General features: G+C 46.9%; 2 protein-coding genes and 1 non-coding gene across 5 annotated transcripts; 1 reads left to right on the top strand and 2 right to left on the bottom strand.

Annotated features, from left to right (window-relative positions):
* Positions 1-1,168: 1,168 nt before the first annotated feature.
* LOC125442793 (regulator of cell cycle RGCC-like) lies at positions 1,169-7,591 on the bottom strand. Of its 2 annotated transcripts, XM_048514500.1 has the most exons (5): positions 7,477-7,591; positions 4,165-4,323; positions 3,238-3,312; positions 2,471-2,533; positions 1,169-2,040 (listed from the first exon to the last, which is right to left on the bottom strand). In XM_048514500.1, the coding sequence occupies exons 1-5, from the start codon at positions 7,502-7,504 to the stop codon at positions 2,033-2,035; spliced, it is 333 nt and encodes a 110-aa protein (XP_048370457.1). In that variant the 5' UTR covers positions 7,505-7,591; the 3' UTR covers positions 1,169-2,032. The 2 variants fall into 2 exon arrangements, with proteins under 2 accessions (XP_048370457.1, XP_048370458.1); XM_048514501.1 differs by lacking the exon at positions 1,169-2,040 and having other exon boundaries at positions 2,463-2,533.
* A 1,526-nt stretch (positions 7,592-9,117) lies between these two features.
* TRNAE-UUC lies at positions 9,118-9,189 on the bottom strand. Its single transcript has one exon. It is a non-coding gene; the product is annotated as a tRNA-Glu (tRNA).
* A 1,045-nt stretch (positions 9,190-10,234) lies between these two features.
* LOC125443118 (ras-related GTP-binding protein A) lies at positions 10,235-16,630 on the top strand. 2 transcript variants are annotated; one of them, XM_048515033.1, is made up of 10 exons: positions 10,235-10,470; positions 11,787-11,820; positions 12,252-12,351; positions 13,501-13,567; positions 13,887-14,109; positions 14,639-14,734; positions 14,952-15,074; positions 15,546-15,637; positions 15,749-15,864; positions 16,146-16,630. In XM_048515033.1, the coding sequence occupies exons 2-10, from the start codon at positions 11,794-11,796 to the stop codon at positions 16,241-16,243; spliced, it is 942 nt and encodes a 313-aa protein (XP_048370990.1). In that variant the 5' UTR covers positions 10,235-10,470; positions 11,787-11,793; the 3' UTR covers positions 16,244-16,630. The 2 variants fall into 2 exon arrangements, with proteins under 2 accessions (XP_048370990.1, XP_048370992.1); XM_048515035.1 differs by having other exon boundaries at positions 10,240-10,351.
* The last annotated feature ends 211 nt before the right edge of the window (positions 16,631-16,841 follow it).

Below are 16,841 nucleotides of genomic sequence, written 5' to 3'. Positions count from 1 at the left end.
GTTCTCTCAGAACTCTCAGCCCCACCTACCTCATAAGGTATGTTGTGGGGACAGGAAGGGAAAGAATGTGTAAGCTGCTTTGAGACTCCTTATGATTGAGAAAAGCAGGGTATAAACCCAAACGCTTCTTCTGCTTGAGGTTTATGCACCAAGAGTGCCATCCAGTTTTGGGCACTTCCAGCAGAAGAACCAGGGTCAAGTCAGCCAGCAACGAGACATGGGGGAGAAGAGACAGCATACCAACACTTGCTGTGAGACTCACTGAAGATACACCTTGAGTGGAGACTCTGCACTTGTGTCTTCAGACCCTCTATGCTGGGCTCTTTTCTTGGCTTGAAGTTAAAGTCAAGGAAGGGAGGGGTGGGTGGAGTCCCCACTTTGAAACCATCTCCTGTGGAGGCCTTCCGGGACGTCTCTTTGGCAGCATTTAAGCACGTCTTTTTTTAAAAAAAGTAAAGCCCTCCTCTATGCCTGCCCCATTTTGTTTTTATTTGTGTTCTTCATTGTTACTTGACCATGCACCGTTTGAACATCTGCAGCACAGCAAATTGTATGTTTTATAAACACAATAATATGTAGCAGTAAGAGTCATTCTGCTAATCCACCCACAACAGATTGTATAGGAACTAATAAATAAAGTACTCTGATTCAACCACTGTCACCTCTGGATTTCAGGCTGCAGGCAGGGCTGGAAGAGATCCTCAGCATTCCCTGCAAAGCACAGAACAACCCCAGGGAAATTCTTTGTGATCCAAGTGACATGTTACATTCTATTGGTGATTGCCAGGGTGATCTGCAGCCAAGCAAAAGCTGCAAGTTTCTCAACTCAATATGGAAATGCTGCAGAGCTCCAATTTGGATTGAGCACACAGTGTGAGGAAGGAAGGGCTCCATTCTTGCCATTCTTCCAATACAAAATGGCCTTGCACCCCAATAAAAGCCTCCCAGAGCCAAGAAAATAGTCCAGCATAGAAGGCAGGATCCCCTCTTTGCCCCACACTGCAGGCCTGACTAGAATGGTGCCCCTGTGGTGCTTCCGAATGGAGTTGGCCTCCTGCTGCAAATCCATAATGAGACCACATGCTAAATATAACATGCAGTTTGATCCACTGTCAAAAGCCAATGTTTTTGGCCCTTTGCAGCCCTCAGGATAGAAGCCAGGCACAAGTTTGCAAGAGTGTTCTTTATTTAAATAAACTTTAGATGCAAATAAGACTGGAGAGAGATAACTTCGCTAGTTTACAATATTTACAGTGGAATGTACTACAGACAAAAAAGCCTTTATCCTCATTCAGCAATAAACAAACATGGGCCACCAAGAGGTATACACTGCTTCTATCATCTTTCTCCATTACTTTCAAGAGGAACCAAATAAATACAAGAACTATTCTTCCAGGCGCACAAATCGATTCCCTCTGTAGACAATGAAGAAGACCCAGCACAAAAGAGTTTCATGTATGCTTTAAACCCTACCCAATTTTAAGTGGTTGTGGAATTGGTTTCAGAAACTTTTAGGGTTTGCGGAGGGAAGTTGGGCAAATGAACAATCTCCATACTTGATGAGATGATGCCCCAGAGTCTCCTCCGAAGAAAGCTGGCATTTGCCTTCCCCTTCCTGCACAGCCTTCTTTGAATTTGTAACTTTCCCCAAGTATTAGTCGAAATTAACGTTGTTCATTGTCATGGGCCAGTTCAATTTAAAAATTATGCAGATTAAAAAATACACCCTCCCCCCAAGCTGATCAAAGGGGTAAACAGCTCCATCATCTTCCTGCTTTCACTGCTGGGTTTGAAGACAGTCAAAATGACAAGCCAGCCTGATTACAAAATTGACTTTTTCTGTTGAAGAGTAGTTGCAATTGGGACTGGTTATTGGAAGAGACACCTGAAGTCTGATGAGATGAAGTTCACTGGTTCTTCAAGGCTGGGTGCTTGATACTACAGCAGACCAGGAGAATCCCTTTCCTTCTGCCCACACAGGACAAAGGTGCAACAGGAAAGTACACCAGCCAGGAAAAGAGGACACGGTCATTCACATCTCTGCAAAACAACCACAACAAAAAGTTATGTATATCTATATAGATACACAAACAGAATAAGTGCGATATCTCTGTGTTCTTTAAAGTACAAGCTTGCTTTGCAGGTCTTTGGCATTCAGAGCAGCCTTCCAAGTCATAAAACCTCCTAGTTTTCATTTCACGAGGAAAGCTTGCATATTAAAAGCTTGCATCACTGTACTTCACAGCGGGTTCACAAGATGCCAGAAATTGCAATTGCCCACACAAATGCCAACATTAACAGCAGAAGGCAAAAGCAGGGCAGATGGCGGACCACAAGGGAACAGAGTTCCTTTCAGTAAAGATTGTGTTGCATTACTGAAATGCAAAGTATGATGAAAGCAAACCAGGCATGCCGGGTTTTATGCAAAGCTCCTCAAAACCTGTCAAATAATTAAAAACAAATTATATACCTTCCAGTACTCTGTCCAGATCTGCAATGAAGTCCTCCAGCTCTCGGGTATCTCCAAGTTTGGCTAGAACACAAAGGAGAACAGCTTGGTCAGCTTTCCACATTCCCTCTCCTCTACCAATCCTACATGAAGTCAGTGAGTTTGCAGAATTTCAAATCTGAAATGCAAGGCTTGAGGTGGAAGAGGAAAATCTGCATATTTTGCCTTTGCAATACATGTCTGAGAGAATAACATTGCACAGACGTTAAGAGTGGTGGAGTATAATCTGGAGAAATGGGTTTGAATCCACACTCTTCCACATGAAGCCTGATGGGTGACCCTGGGCCAGTCCCAGTTCTCTCAGAACTCTCTCAGCCCATGAGGAGGCAGATAATAGAAAACCACCTCCAAACGTCTCTTGCCTTTAAAACTTTACAGGGTTATCATTAGTCAGTTGTGATTTGGAAGAACTTTCCACCACCACTAGTACATGTTTAAGACAAAAAAGGAATGTCTTTGGTCCCATTAAAGTGGCAAGGAAATAGGTTTAGGGGCGAACAGCACAGAAACAGCTAGGCCAGACCTAACTGCATGGTTGGCTTTCATGTAGGCACTGTGGAACATTTCCCAGGACACAGAAATATAGCCAGAGCTACCGAAAGATGGCACAGGAGTCCACCCCCTCTCTGCCATGGTAGAAAGCTGCTCCCGAGACCTTTGGAAATTGCACTTTTTAGGCTGGCTTCTAGCACTGCCCTTTGCTGTACACGCTGGCCTCCTGGCCTTACCAGTGGAGCAGGATGTGGGTGTGTTGAGATCTTCCTCACTGGTGTTCAAGCTGCTTCCAGGAGACGTGCTGTGGCCTGCAGGAAGAAGAACATTAAGTCTCAGTGGCACCGGACTCTTTGTGTGACGGATGGCCTGTCATTCCCAAACTGCAGCCAGTGAAGTATGGTCCCTTCACCCACCTGCTGACACCTTGATGGCAAATGCACTGCTATTGCTTAAGGTTACCATTCAATCAGTACCAGAAGCGTATCTAGGGAAAATGTAGCCCAGTGCAATATCTGAGTTTTCTGCCCCCCTCCCAATGGGTGGCTGCCCTCCACCACCACAACTAAACAACTTTTTTTGCACCAGGTGTTGAAGTCAGTGTATGGACCCAGGGGGAAGGAGGAGGAGTGTGGGGAGTGATTTTCCACCCCTACGTGACTAAATGGCTGCAGCCCGAGGACATTTGACTCCATACGTCCCCCTGGCACCGAAAGCATGCAAAAGGCTTTGCAGCACCAGGAACTATAGCCTGTCTGCCCGCCTAGCTTGCCATTTGGGTTAACTGCAAGGCAGACAAGACGCTGAGAGTGGGAGGGGGCGAGGTGGAAGAGATGTGTTATGAAGGGGCAAGAAGTAATGAAATGACAGGCGTTAATAATATCCTAGCCTATGCATGTGCACCCAGCAGATAACCAGGCGGCAGCAACTGAATTTGCAGCAGGCAGCAACATGCCTGAGGGAGGCTCAACTCTTCTGCCTCAGCGATATCGAGAGCTGGCGCAAGAGAGTGGGAACAGCCCTAACCATAATTGCAGATTCTTTTAGAGACCTTCGAGCTACCCAAGGACACCCCCACAAAGCCAGAGGATGGTGAGCAGCAGGAAAGAAACAGCCTGTCTTTTCCCAGCCACCCACAGAACTGGCTCAGGTCTCTCACTCACTCTCTGAGTCATCGATGCCGCTGTCATACAGGCTGGGCAGGGTCCTCCTCTTCAGCTCCTCCAAATGCTGCTCATACTGTGAAGGTCCCCTCTTGCCGAAGTCCTGCACCACCTGGTCGAACTCCAGCAGAAAGTCATCCAGGTCGCTGGTGGGCAGCCCTGAAGACGGCAAACAGATGGGCTGAGCACATGGACGCTGTTCACCAGAGCTTTCAGTGCAGGTGTCACGGCTTGACAACATTTGGACTGAGTTATATAACAATGTATATTATTACTAAAGCGGGGAGGGTACAACAGAGCTCCTCATATTGAGGGGCCTGCCATCCCCCCCTTCTTGGGGTGAGTTTTTAAATTGAGCCTGGACGCCTCTTGTTTAATTTGCTAATTGTTAGCCGCTGTTTTTATGTATTTTAAGATGTTTTATTGACGGAGCCTATGTTTGTATTGGACCTGCTTATTGTTTATATATTATGTTGTTCATCGCCCGGAGCCCTTTGGGGATCAGGCAGTATAGAAATTGAATTAATAATAATAATAATAATAATAATAATAATAATAATAATAATAATAATAATAATAATAATAATAATAAGGAGGAGGAGGAGGAGGAGGCCTACCTAGATTTTGATTTAAATTTACTGTGAGAGCCCAGATAACTCGAGGAATAATTCTGGCTCAGTCAGGCAAGATGGGAAGCCTCATGTTTCTCTTTGTCGGGCTATTTTGTCTTATTGTTTTGTGTTTGGGTTAGTTTGCATATTTTATGGAATTTTAATTGTAAAGGTGATGTGATTTGTAGTGTTTTATGATTATATTATTGTATACTTGGATTTTTTGTTCCTTTTGTTATTATTATTACCATTGCTTTTGCTGCTTTTTGTACTTGTGTATTTCTGTCTGTCTTATCTTATTTTAACTAAATAAAACACTAATAAAAATTCAGGTCTCTTAGAAGTGGGGGTGGGGTGGTTATTGCAGGCTTTATTTTATTCTGTATGATTTTCATTTGTGATTTGTAAGTCATATTTTTGCTTTGATCAGCAAGCCTCAACTCTACACACCTTTGCTACAAAGACTTTGAAATCATATGGAGCGGTGGCATGGGGGGTGCAGGTAGGGAAGCCCTCCATAGGTCCCCTTCTTTACTTTGTGGCTAAGAATGCTTCAGAAGCAACCTGCACCAGCAAATGAATGCTTAAAGCACATTTCCCCAAATACAAAAAAACCTCTTTTAAGTATGATGCAGACATGATTGCAGACAACAAAACAAAACGAGCTCCAACCCAAAAAAACTTCTGCCCTTTAAGCGTCAGACTCTAAGAGGAGTCACAAAACATAATTTAGGGTCTCTTTCACTGTGACACATTTCACAGCTCTACCTCACTGGAATTTCCTGCCCTGCTTGTGAGCTTCCCACAGGCATCTATTTGACCTCTCTTGGAAACACAACCATGAGCTAAGCTGCCCAGTCCCATTTGTCCCCCCTGGAGTTCCCGCACACACCGACTTCAAAGCAAAGTCGAAGCAAGCCTGAAAGGTGCTGGACATCATCTGTGCGAGAACACATCGCACCACAGACTGCTCTAACTCTGCTAGGTCAAGTCAGAACAATATCCAGGGTGAAGTGTTTGGGTCTCCTGCTGGGGATCTGTTCCAGTGACTTGTGCAGCTCCAGGGAGCCAGACCCATTGGAATGCAAGCCAGGTGAACAACTCACTTCAAACTCCAGAGGTCAATAAAGCTGGAGGAGCAAGTCACCTAACCAGGCACCCAGAACAGGATTCCCCAGCCTTGCTGAACCTGCAGCTACTATGCAGGTGGCCACATTAAAATGGCTGCCAGGAGGGCTGGGCCCAATCACAAAATGTTAGCCTTCTACCATTAACCAAACTGGTACACCTTGCAGACCTCCCTCCTGGGCTTCTCCCACTCGCCACAAGAAAAGCCAGCCCCAGGATGACAGCAGCAGAGAGCAGTTGGGTAACCCCAGGGACCACGCTGGCTGGGGGACTGCTGACCTACAGCAAGTCGAGGGCAGGGTCGGGAAGCAGCCGCCTAGATCTGATCCGGGTTCATTGCAAAGCCCACTTTCAGTTTATGGGTAGAGGCAAGCCAGATAGGCCAGAGGGGAGGTGGGCAGGGCACCAGTCAGCCGGCCTCTGCCCCCCTCACCCTTTGCCCAGAGGAAGGTTCGGGCCAAGGCGCACCCGTTCCCGGAGGGCTGGCCACAGGTTGGCAGGCGGCCGAAGGGGAGAGCGGTCAGTCGGCAGCCAGAGGGGCGGCCGGGCTCCCTGAGGTCCAGGGCCGCGCCTTCGAAGAGGGTCCCGGCCAGTCTCTGTCTTCTCCGGCGTAGCGCTCTGCGCAGGGGGGAAGAGGCGGCACTCCCAGGCCCGAGGGGCTTTCCGCGCCGCTTCCTGCCCGGGGGTTGTGTGACACGTGGACGTGCGCGGGTCTGGACGCCCAGCCCGGCGGGACGGAGCCGGTGGCAGGAGGGTCGCCTCTTCCAACGCTCCCCTCCTTCAACGCGTCGCACAGCCACAGCAGGAGACCCGCATAAAAAGGAGCGAGGCCAGAGGGATTCTCGCACCTCTATTCACACGTGACAGTGCAGGGAGCCCCCACGTACAGGAGTCAAACTTGCTCCTGTGGCCAGGGCAGACCCGCACCTGGATATGCCCCATGCCAGTCTTTCGGGGGAAGCGGCCCAGGGGCAGATCTTGGTCGATCCGCCAGTTCTTTTGCTTCCCCTAGTTGGAGGGAGAGCGCGACCACCCAGAGGTGCCGCCCCTGGTAGCCGGGAGAAGTGGTTCTCTTCCGCAGGGCCGATTCTCCGGTGAGCGGATGGAGGAGCCAGAGAAATTGGCAGCAGCCGAGTCAGCGGCACTCCGCGGGAACAGAACCCGAAGGGGCACGCGGAAGGCCCGCTGCAGTTCCCTCTCCTGGCCTTCCTTTTTACCTATTCACTCTTCAAAGGGTGAGGCCATCAAGAGACTCCCGCTTCACTATCCCACGCCCCCTTGACACCCAGACCGAATTTTGTAACTTCGATGTTCTCCTGTCCTCTGCTAAGACGGAGAATTATTTTGCGTCTTGCAGGTGCCGCAAGATCTCTGGGGAGCAGCCAGGAAGACCCAGCAGGTTTCCACGAAATCTGACCCCCCCGGCCCCCGCCCCCCCCATGCAGCCCCATGCAGGCTGCACATCCCCAACTGCACGCCTGCAAGCCCCGCAGGGGATCAGCAGCATTCACCGTAAAAGAAAAGTCCCGCCACCTGAACCCGTGCCTAGCTGTGCGCGGGCGGTGCCACTGACCGGCCTTGCTGGCGACGTCTCCGTCCATGCTGCACGCGCTGACCCCGGCCAACCTTCCGCGGTTCCTTGCTCTGGACCAGCCCTGAGTCGCGCGGCCACTTTTGTCCCGGAGGCCTCGCCCCCTTCCGCGACCGGCTCAGCCAATCGCCGGACGCTGTGGGCGGGGCTTGTCTGGGATCTGTCATCTTGCAAAGCGCGTGCAGATTCACAGCTCCAAGGAAGGCAGGAAAGAAGCGGAGTTGTTGGACGGCGGTTTTGCGGCTGGGCTGAGCAATTTCTTAGCAAACGGCCTGGGGACGTTTATTGCATTTGGGCAGGCCTGTACGTTAATGAAATCCACAAAGTCTCCAGCGTGATTGCCAGGGGTAACGCTTAACTCGGCACCCTAACAACAGGCGATAGCGCTCCTAAGTACATGCAGAATGCACCTTTTCCAAACCTGCTGATTAGCGTTGGAGGGAAGGGCCTTTGCCGCCTTGAGCTGCCCTATATATTTATCTCCAGATATCAATCGCCGTTTGGTGACTTCTTCATTCATGTATGACTGTATCTGGTTTTGGCAAATAAATGTGATTAAATGCGGGATTCGCTTTCAGACGGTTTTTAAGGGCAGGTTGGACGGATCCTAGGGAATAGGTCCATGAGCTGCTACTAGCCTTGACAGCTGAGACGAATCTCCATCTTCAGAGGCAGTAAACCTCTGAATACCAGTGGCACATCAAGTTGTCTTCTGTCCCTTGTTGTCAACCTTCCAGAGGAACTGGTTAGCCCCTGAGTGCGACAGGAAGCTGGTTTAGATGGACGGACTGCTGATCTGATCCACCAGGGCTCTTCTTATGCTCTTAAATGTATAGAACGAACCAACTGCTGCAACCATCCCAGTTCGGCTAAACTGGGGTTCTGCGCAGAGATCGATCCCACTCCTCAGCGGCTCAGAGACCGATCCCACTCCTCAGTGGCTCAGTGGCTCAAAGATCCCACTCCTGCTGCTGCTTATGAATAAGAGCTGCATCTTCTCTAATTCGTGTGTGCCACTTCAAGTGCTTTTCAGACCTTTCCCTATTGATGGTGTGAACGTCGCGCTAGTTTTCTGAATCCATTGATTGCCACGTCGACGGCTCCAATCCTAAGTACAGTGAAAACACGCAGGAATATTGGAATGGGAATTCTTGCCTTTACGTGCATTCAAAAGCCAGACAGTCCCAGCACATCTAGAAAGGAATCCTACTCAGGTGTATTCAATGGGACCTACTCCCAAGAAAGAGGTGTTAAGATTGCACTGAGTTGCCTTTATCTTTTTCAAACCTACATACCAGAGGGAGACGGGCTAAAAAATGCGTTGAGAGCTGCAAGGAAATATAGAGACATGCATCTCAATATTTATAAGGCGCATGTTTTTTCAAAGGAGCTGTGTAAGGGAAACGTCTCTCTAGCAAACAGTGCATCAGCACCTCCTGGTGGTAAAAAGCTGTTACAACCGCTGCTGTAACCTGTGTTTTGGAAAGCGTATGCGTATTTTTGAGCGTCTAAATTTTTACCAATTCTAGTTTTTAAAAAAGATTGGTAATTGATTGAAAAGTATGCAAGTGAGATTTAAAATGAACTTTGTACAATAAGGATTGGAGGGGAAAAAACATTAACTTCCCATACCGGGAGTCGAACCCGGGCCGCCTGGGTGAAAACCAGGAATCCTAACCGCTAGACCATATGGGAGGCCGTTGTGACAATCTGTTTTTTAGGGTCCTTGTTCTTCATTTTTTAAATATGTTTATGGAAAAGCTGTAGTTACAGATTGTAAAGGTCAGTGAAAGCATGAAATCAGGGGAAGCAAGCAGAAAATAATTCTAGTGGATTTGCACAGTAAGGTATGCCTAATTCTAGTGGATGTGCACAGTAAGGTATGCCTAATTTAATGAAATCAGTCGCTGTGCACTAGATCGGACTGCTCCGTGGAAATATTCGAATAAGACTGGACAGAAGAAATCGGACACAGAACAGCGCGTGGCAAACGCTCGACTTGAGTGGCAGGCGTGACCAGTACAAGCGGGGTTGCTTTCTGTGCTCACGTTGAGTCGTAGCTGAGAAGGCAACTACTTTTCGTTTCACAGCAATACCTGATAATACCAGCTTTTTTGCTTGTTCTACATCTTCGGTTTTGCACGCAGGATATCTTAGAAAACACTCCACGTAAAGCTTTTCCTGGCATGGAGATGAAGTCATTGGGAATACTTATCCTGCCTACTTGCTTCATGTCAGCAACGGAAAAGAGAGAGAACCGTGCGAAGGGAAGGAATCAAAACTTTCCCCTACCTGCCGTCTCCTTCCCACTTCCCTAATCGGCGTCTACCGGGGATCTCCATAAACCAGCTGCAACTGCACAGCAAAAAAGAAAGGAAGAAAGGAAGAAAGGAGGGGGCTTTTTTGCTGTCCTGTTACAGCAGGTTTATGGAGAGCCCGAAGACGTTCGCAGCTGGTTTGCCATCACCTGCCTGAGGCTGCCTCCACATCATGACCCTGGCATTCCTTGGAAGTGTCACATCCAAATATTAGGCAGGGCCGATCCTGGAGATCTAATGAAATCAGGCTAGTTCTGGCCTACCCAGGTCAGGGCTCCCAGATCTCCAGTATGTAGTTTGAAATGTGCCCACAAGAGAAATGGAGCGCCTGGCTTTGCTAAGGGCGGCAGTGATCGCCATTCTAGGCGAATCAATCTTTATGGTTGAGACGGCGCTGGTCACCTGACAGTAGTGGAGGACTAGCTAGGGAAGAGGAGGAGGGGCTGGCTCGGAGTTTGGTCACGTGATAGTCCCGAGACACTCTTGTGGGGTTGGGTTGTCCTGAGCGTCGAAGCTGAAGTCGGCAACACCTGCGCTGGGTGAGTGGATTACGCGAGGCCGGGGCCTGGAGGCCTGCATGCGGAGGAGGGAGCGGAGATCGCCCTCCACACCACGCCACTGCTGCCCAACTCTTTCGCCGGGTCGGATTAGAACAGAGGTGAGGGGGACTGGCAGGGACGGCTGAGGGAGTCTGCTGGGGGCAGCATTGGGGTGCCCCAGGTTCACCTACCTGCCCTCTCCGCTTCTGTGGGTTTCCCCCACAAGGAAGAATGGAGGGAGAGGAAAAGGTTCCGGGGGTTCAAGGCTGCCTGGAGCTGTCTGTGAAATAAAAGCCTCGTCTGGCTATGTCAGCCTCTCCGTACTGGTTCCGCAACTGCTCAGGAACGGTTTTAACATTGGAAGCAGACGCGGTGCTGAAAGTTTAACACAGCACAGGGAAAATGCGGTGGGAGTACAACTCCAAATGTTGCAGGATTTAAACGAGGGTCATTTGCTTCACACCTTAAAGAATTCTTGCATCGAAGGCACTTCTGTATTAGAGTTAACAAACTGTTGTAGAAGATACCTAGGCCCCTTCTGCACATGCAGAATAATGCACTTTCAATCCACTTTCACAATTGTTTATAAGTGGATTTTGCTATCCCACACAATAAAATCCAGCTGCAAAGTGCATTGAAAGTTGAAAGTGCACTATTCTGCATGTGCGGAAGTGGCCCTAGTGGGGATCCTAAATACAAGTCAGTTCCTTGTTTTATATCTATATGGAATCCTGCCTGTGCCAATATATGCATGGAATGTGAACATAAGAGCTGCTATGCAGGATCAGACCAGTGGTCAATCTAGTCCAGCAGCTTGTGTCCTGTTGTGGCTAACTAGATGCCCTTACAAAGCCTACAAGCACGTTACATGAGTCAAAGCATGCCTCTGTACTTGCCCTGAATAAGTTGGCTTTTTTAGTCCTCATGACTAATAGTCACTCGTAGACCCATTTTCTGTGAATTTATTGAATTCCTTTTAAAGCTAACTGAGCGTCTTGCTTGTTTAGAAGCATCTCAGTGTATTGACAAAAAGTAGCCCTTGCTAGGGAAGGAAAAAGCTTTGCTACTAAATAGGGCAAGCCTTTCATAATAAGCTTTGGCACAAAATCCTGGTTTAGGGTACAGTGTAGGAGATCTGCCTCCTTGTGTGCCCAAGAGTGGCCTTATGTCACATCTACCGAAAAGGGTATCCTGAAAGATTCACTGTTACACTTAGATACTTCTTGCTGCAGAGGTTTTCTTGCTTGGGGTGATAATGAAGGACTTGCATACCTTGAAGGACCTAAGGCAGTGTGTTCCCCACTGGCGAAAAAACTGTCTTTCTTGCTGGAATTCTTATGGCTGGGTGTAGCTTCAGAAGAGAAGCATTTGTGAGTGAGGCATTTGGAACAGCTAGCCAACACCCTGTCCATAATCTCTTCATCTGTGTTTGCAGGTGTGGGATGCCGAACACAGCCATGAAGAAGAAGGTAAGACTTGGGTCTGAAGCTTGATTTTGGCTGAAGCAGAAGGATGTTTGCCTACAAAATGCTGAGCTTTGTGTCTTCTAGGGCAATAGTTCACAACCTGGGGTATGTGTACCCCAAAGAGTATGCACCAGAGTGGTTGGCTATGCCAGAGTGGTTATGCAAAAAATTACATAATAGGTTTGCTAATATGAGGGTACAGTTTTAGGGAAATGAGTTGCCAAGGGATATGCAAGTGAAAAAAGATTGGGAACCACAGTTCTAGGGTAAATCTACTGTTGTATGTTTGTGTAAGCAGGAAATTGATGCAGTATATAACTAGGGCAAACATTTTGGAGTCCTTTCCCAACCAAGCAAACAACAGCTGATGGGGGCATTATCAATGACTTTATCTTCATCAAAGAGCTATTAGAAATAATTACGTTTGTTATCAGGTGCTGTTGATGGGAAAAAGTGGGTCTGGCAAGACCAGCATGCGATCCATTATTTTTGCAAACTACATTGCACGGGATACCCGACGCCTCGGAGCTACCAGTAAGAAGTTTTCTTTATTGAGCCTTTGAGGCTTTTCTGTGCCATTTTAAAAATTCAGTTCTCTTCTGTTTTCTACAAACAGAGGCAAATTAGTTTGTTTTGCAGAGTTCCCTAAGTAGGTAGCACTTAAGAGTGTTTGTTGCCAAGGGATAGGGATAGGGAGCCCAGAGCCAGTGCAGTCTGGATAGGGGGCCTCGGGATGTTTGACCTCCCCCTCAGCAAAAGGAGTGAAGAATGTCTGAAAACTGGTTCCACTGAACTCTGTTGCTTAATTCTCTTTTATTTGTGTTAAATCTAGCCATTCCCTAGCATAGGATATTGCTGTTATGCCAGTATGGCCTACTAGATTAGTCAGGGATGTCCTTTTGTGGAACACAGTTGCCCCAGGTTTCTACAGTGGGGCTTACAGAGAGATGTTCTAGGGGATCAACCTGAATATTTCTCCATGCACTGAAGGTTGTTTAAGTTCTGTCTGCTCTTTAGTAGCATGAGAACCTTTGGTTCTGCTCTGGTTAGTGTACTGGCCTCCTTTCTGAAAGGAGGTTTGGTGCGAATGTGGCTCAGTGCTTTACTTGCAGCAGGTATTACATATAATTTCTGGCATCCCTGAATCAAGTAGCAAGTAATGTGAAAGATCTGAGCTGTGGGTAGTCAGAGTAGACCACACCCACTTTAGTCTGATCCTATATGAGGCAGCTTTATGCATTCGTGAGAGATTATTCTGAGCCACAGCAAATGGCACCAGGGCACTGTCGTGGAGCTTCATGGTTTGTTGGGGTTCCTCTGTTGGGAGTTTGGAATCTGACAGCATCACACTCTTTCCGTAACAATAGCTGCGATATGGCAGGAATCTGAAGTGGGTGGACAGGCCAAAAAAAAAGCTGTCTGCTTTGATAGGGAGGGAGCCCTTCAGGGGAGGGCAGTATATAAACTAAAAGTCAAATCAAATCATAATAGTGATAGCACTTGTTTCTGGGGAGTCTTTTGTATGGGTGCCGGATAATATCAAGTGTAGGCCAGTCAAGGCTGTATCAGGCTTGTTTGTGTGTGAGCACTAACTTGCTGTTCTGTGACTAAGTCGATGGTGCTGCTGATCTTTGTTCCTCACCTGCAGTACAATGATCACATTTCTCCTGCCTTGTTTTTCAGTTGATGTGGAGCATTCTCATGTTCGGTTTCTGGGCAACTTGGTGTTAAACTTATGGGACTGTGGAGGGTAGGTATTTCTCATTTGCATGCTTCAAAATATTTGGAAGGCTGGCCAGAGTGTGATGGCAGCAGAGTTTATTTTCTTTAGAGGGCTGTTATGGGAAACTTTTAATAAGGTCAGAAAACATGCATATTGAAATACTTTTGAATGGATAGCCTTGAATATTATTGTATTGATATCAGGAGCAGGATGAATTGGAGAAGGAAACCAGGCTCTTTTTTTTAGAAATGTGAGGGATATGGCAAGACAAGCACATTTAATACCGGAGAAACAAAGGTTTTCATAGTGGTTGCACTGGACTCAATTACTTTCTTCCCCCCTCCAGACAGGACACCTTCATGGAGAATTATTTCACTAGCCAGCGTGATAACATCTTTCGTAACGTGGAGGTTCTGATCTACGTCTTTGATGTGGAGAGCCGGGAGCTTGAGAAGGACATGCACTATTACCAGTCATGTTTGGAAGCCATTCTGCAGAACTCATCAGATGCCAAAATCTTTTGTCTTGTGCATAAGATGGACTTAGTTCAGGAGGACCAGCGTGATCTGGTGAGGCTTGAGACGCCCAAAGTGATGCTGAGGATGCATTTCCCCCCAAAGTGAATTCCTCTTTTCCCCCTCTTTAACTTCTGGCTTGATTCTTAACTTTGGGAAACTTTCTCTCTCCTTTCAAAAGATAGCTATTGGAACAGCAGCTATTAAAAATCATTCAAGAGCTCCTAGGAACAAGACATAGTATTAAAGATGTTCTTGGTCAGCAGTGACCAAACTTGGCAAAGGAAAAGGCCGTAGCTTTATTCGGTACCTGTGTAAAATCCAGTATTAGATGTGTACTTCTTTCTTGCCAATTGCTATTTCAGACCGTAGCCAAAATCCTATGGGCTTTCCAAACTCAAGGCTTAGAAACAGTTGTATAACAATGGAATTATGGACATTTAACTTCCTAAATGGAGTGTCATTGGTAGAGAATTTGGACTCTTTGGGGTTCACAAGCCTTTCTATCATAGAAGGCGAATCACACTTAAAACAGCAAAAAAACTATGTCCTCATCAGAGACTGTCTGATTTTCGTTCTTTAGATTTTCAAAGAGAGAGAAGAAGACTTGAAACGTCTATCCCGTCCTTTGGAGTGTGCCTGCTTTAGAACATCCATCTGGGATGAAACTCTTTACAAGGTTTGTACTACTGTGTCTGCCCCCTGTGTTCATCTGGGCTTTTCCCTCTTATTTACCCAGATGTATTGTAAAGAAGAGGCAGAGTGAACCTTCCGACTGGATGTTCCTAAGGTTCTCTCTTGTACAGCAGCACATTTTTCTGTAGGTTCACCCCACAGCGCTAAAGTAACGTTGAAAAACTGGCTATGGAGTTCTGTTATGTCTTCTCTCTGAGCAGGCTTGGTCCAGTATAGTCTACCAGCTGATTCCCAATGTCCAACAACTGGAGACGAATCTCAGGAACTTTGCTCAGATCATAGAAGCTGATGAAGTTCTTCTGTTTGAAAGAGCCACGTTCCTGGTGAGAGAGAGCGGAATACCTTAGGTTCTGTCAGCTTTGTTACGCATGGTTTTTGGAAGCCTTTACATCACTGACCTGGGTTTAGGAACTTGCTCAATACTTTCCTTTTTCCAGTCTCAATGAGGAGTAGAAGTAATAGGACTATTGCTGAGGAAAAAGCAATTAGCTTTTCACACAAAAACTGATGGTTCATCCTCCTAAGAACCCAGATATAGTTGCTCCATTATTTATATTTTACGGATAAGGTTTTGTCCAAGAAGGGCTCATGGCAGGATATAACTTCTGTTCTCCCAGGATTGAACCACTGTTTTTTCTTTTGCTCATGGATGCAGCACCCAAAAAGACCTGAAAACAATAGTTTTATTGGTCTCCTTCCATTAGCTGAGTTCTTGGAGTTCTCATAGAATCTCTGGCTTGAGCTGTGGTGCTGCTGATTCTGTTCCTACTTATAGCAAATGTCTCTTCCAATAGGTCATTTCCCACTATCAGTGTAAAGAACAGCGTGACATCCACAGATTTGAGAAAATCAGCAACATTATTAAACAATTCAAGTTGAGCTGCAGGTGAGAGAGTGTTTTATTTTGATGGAGGTTGTTTTGAAAAGAGTTTTGTTTTGGAGCACCAAACGGCGCCATTATGCTAATAAATGTTATTTCTGTCTCCTTTCCCACCAGCAAACTGGCTGCCTCTTTCCAGAGCATGGAGGTCAGGAACTCCAACTTTGCAGCCTTCATCGATATCTTTACATCAAACACTTACGTGATGGTTGTCATGTCAGATCCTTCCATACGTATGTTTCAAAGAGCAGAGATTCTACACTGTAGCAGTGGTGGTAGCTACAAGTCATGCTAGCTGAATGGTGTGGGGAGGGGGCTTGGTGCTGAGTACCGACTGAGCAAGCAGCATTGCCAGATTGCCTTAGTTTCTTTGAGGCAGAGGTGCTGTTACGCCTCGCTTGCTATTCCAGTCTCCCTAGTTCAGTTGTCCTTCTCTGCACCAGTGCAGAGAGTCCCCTTTTGCACCTTCTGAATCTGATGCTGTCACTCATATCCTGTCTCTTCTCTTTCTCAGCTTCTGCAGCCACACTGATCAACATTCGCAATGCCAGGAAGCACTTTGAGAAGCTGGAGCGGGTGGATGGGCCAAAGCACAGCCTATTGATGCGCTGAGTAGTCAAGGGGGAGAGAGCACCAGCGGAAGGACTTCTCTGTTCCCAGGAGACTCTAACATTGTGGGTGTCTGTTTTGTGGGCTTTGAAATGAGTGTGCTGCTTTCCACCGCAATCTTGTTCTTTTCTCTTAACGTCGGCTGCTGGTCCACAGGACAATGTTGGGATATGCTGCGGACCTTCCAGAACTGCTTTGAGGAAGGTCTCCTACCGGGGCTAGGATTCAATCCTGGTCTTATAGGCAGCAAAGCCTTTCCCAAATGTCTGCTTAGTTCCAAACAATGATAAACTACAAAGAGGAAATATTTGCTATTTTATCAACAAGTTGCTAGAGTACATTTATAAACTTCTTGTCTTCAATCATGACAATAAATTTTGTTACCAGGAACTTCAGTTTCCATAGCACTGGAAATATGTACAGGGGTGTGTGTGAATACTTTAGCTTTATACTTGTATTACTCTGTGTTCCCAAGGTGTGTTACAGGCTGTTCATCTTAGTATTGCCTTGAGTCGTCACTGCTACTGTATTTGTTTTATTTCTACTCTGCTTTTCTGAAAAGGATCAGCAAAATATACAGAAAATTCTACAAACTGATGTT

Source organism: Sphaerodactylus townsendi, linkage group LG13 (genome assembly GCF_021028975.2).
Source record: "Sphaerodactylus townsendi isolate TG3544 linkage group LG13, MPM_Stown_v2.3, whole genome shotgun sequence".
Taxonomy (NCBI): domain Eukaryota; kingdom Metazoa; phylum Chordata; class Lepidosauria; order Squamata; family Sphaerodactylidae; genus Sphaerodactylus; species Sphaerodactylus townsendi.
This window is presented reverse-complemented; position numbering and strand designations above follow the sequence as displayed.

What these genes read in the sequence shown, in the direction of transcription:
- LOC125442793 (XM_048514500.1), bottom strand. Translation starts at nt 7,504, where the DNA reads ATGGACGGAGACGTCGCCAGCAAGGCCG. An exon ending in AGACGTCGCCAGCAAGGCCG is followed by an intron (nt 4,324 to 7,476) that starts GTCAGTGGCACC and finishes TGCCGTCTTCAG; the next exon opens with GGCTGCCCACCAGCGACCTG. An exon ending in ACCCACATCCTGCTCCACTG is followed by an intron (nt 2,534 to 3,237) that starts GTAAGGCCAGGA and finishes TTTGTGTTCTAG; the next exon opens with CCAAACTTGGAGATACCCGA.
- LOC125443118 (XM_048515033.1), top strand. Translation starts at nt 11,794, where the DNA reads ATGCCGAACACAGCCATGAAGAAGAAG. An exon ending in ACACAGCCATGAAGAAGAAG is followed by an intron (nt 11,821 to 12,251) that starts GTAAGACTTGGG and finishes GTTTGTTATCAG; the next exon opens with GTGCTGTTGATGGGAAAAAG. An exon ending in AACTTATGGGACTGTGGAGG is followed by an intron (nt 13,568 to 13,886) that starts GTAGGTATTTCT and finishes TCCCCCCTCCAG; the next exon opens with ACAGGACACCTTCATGGAGA.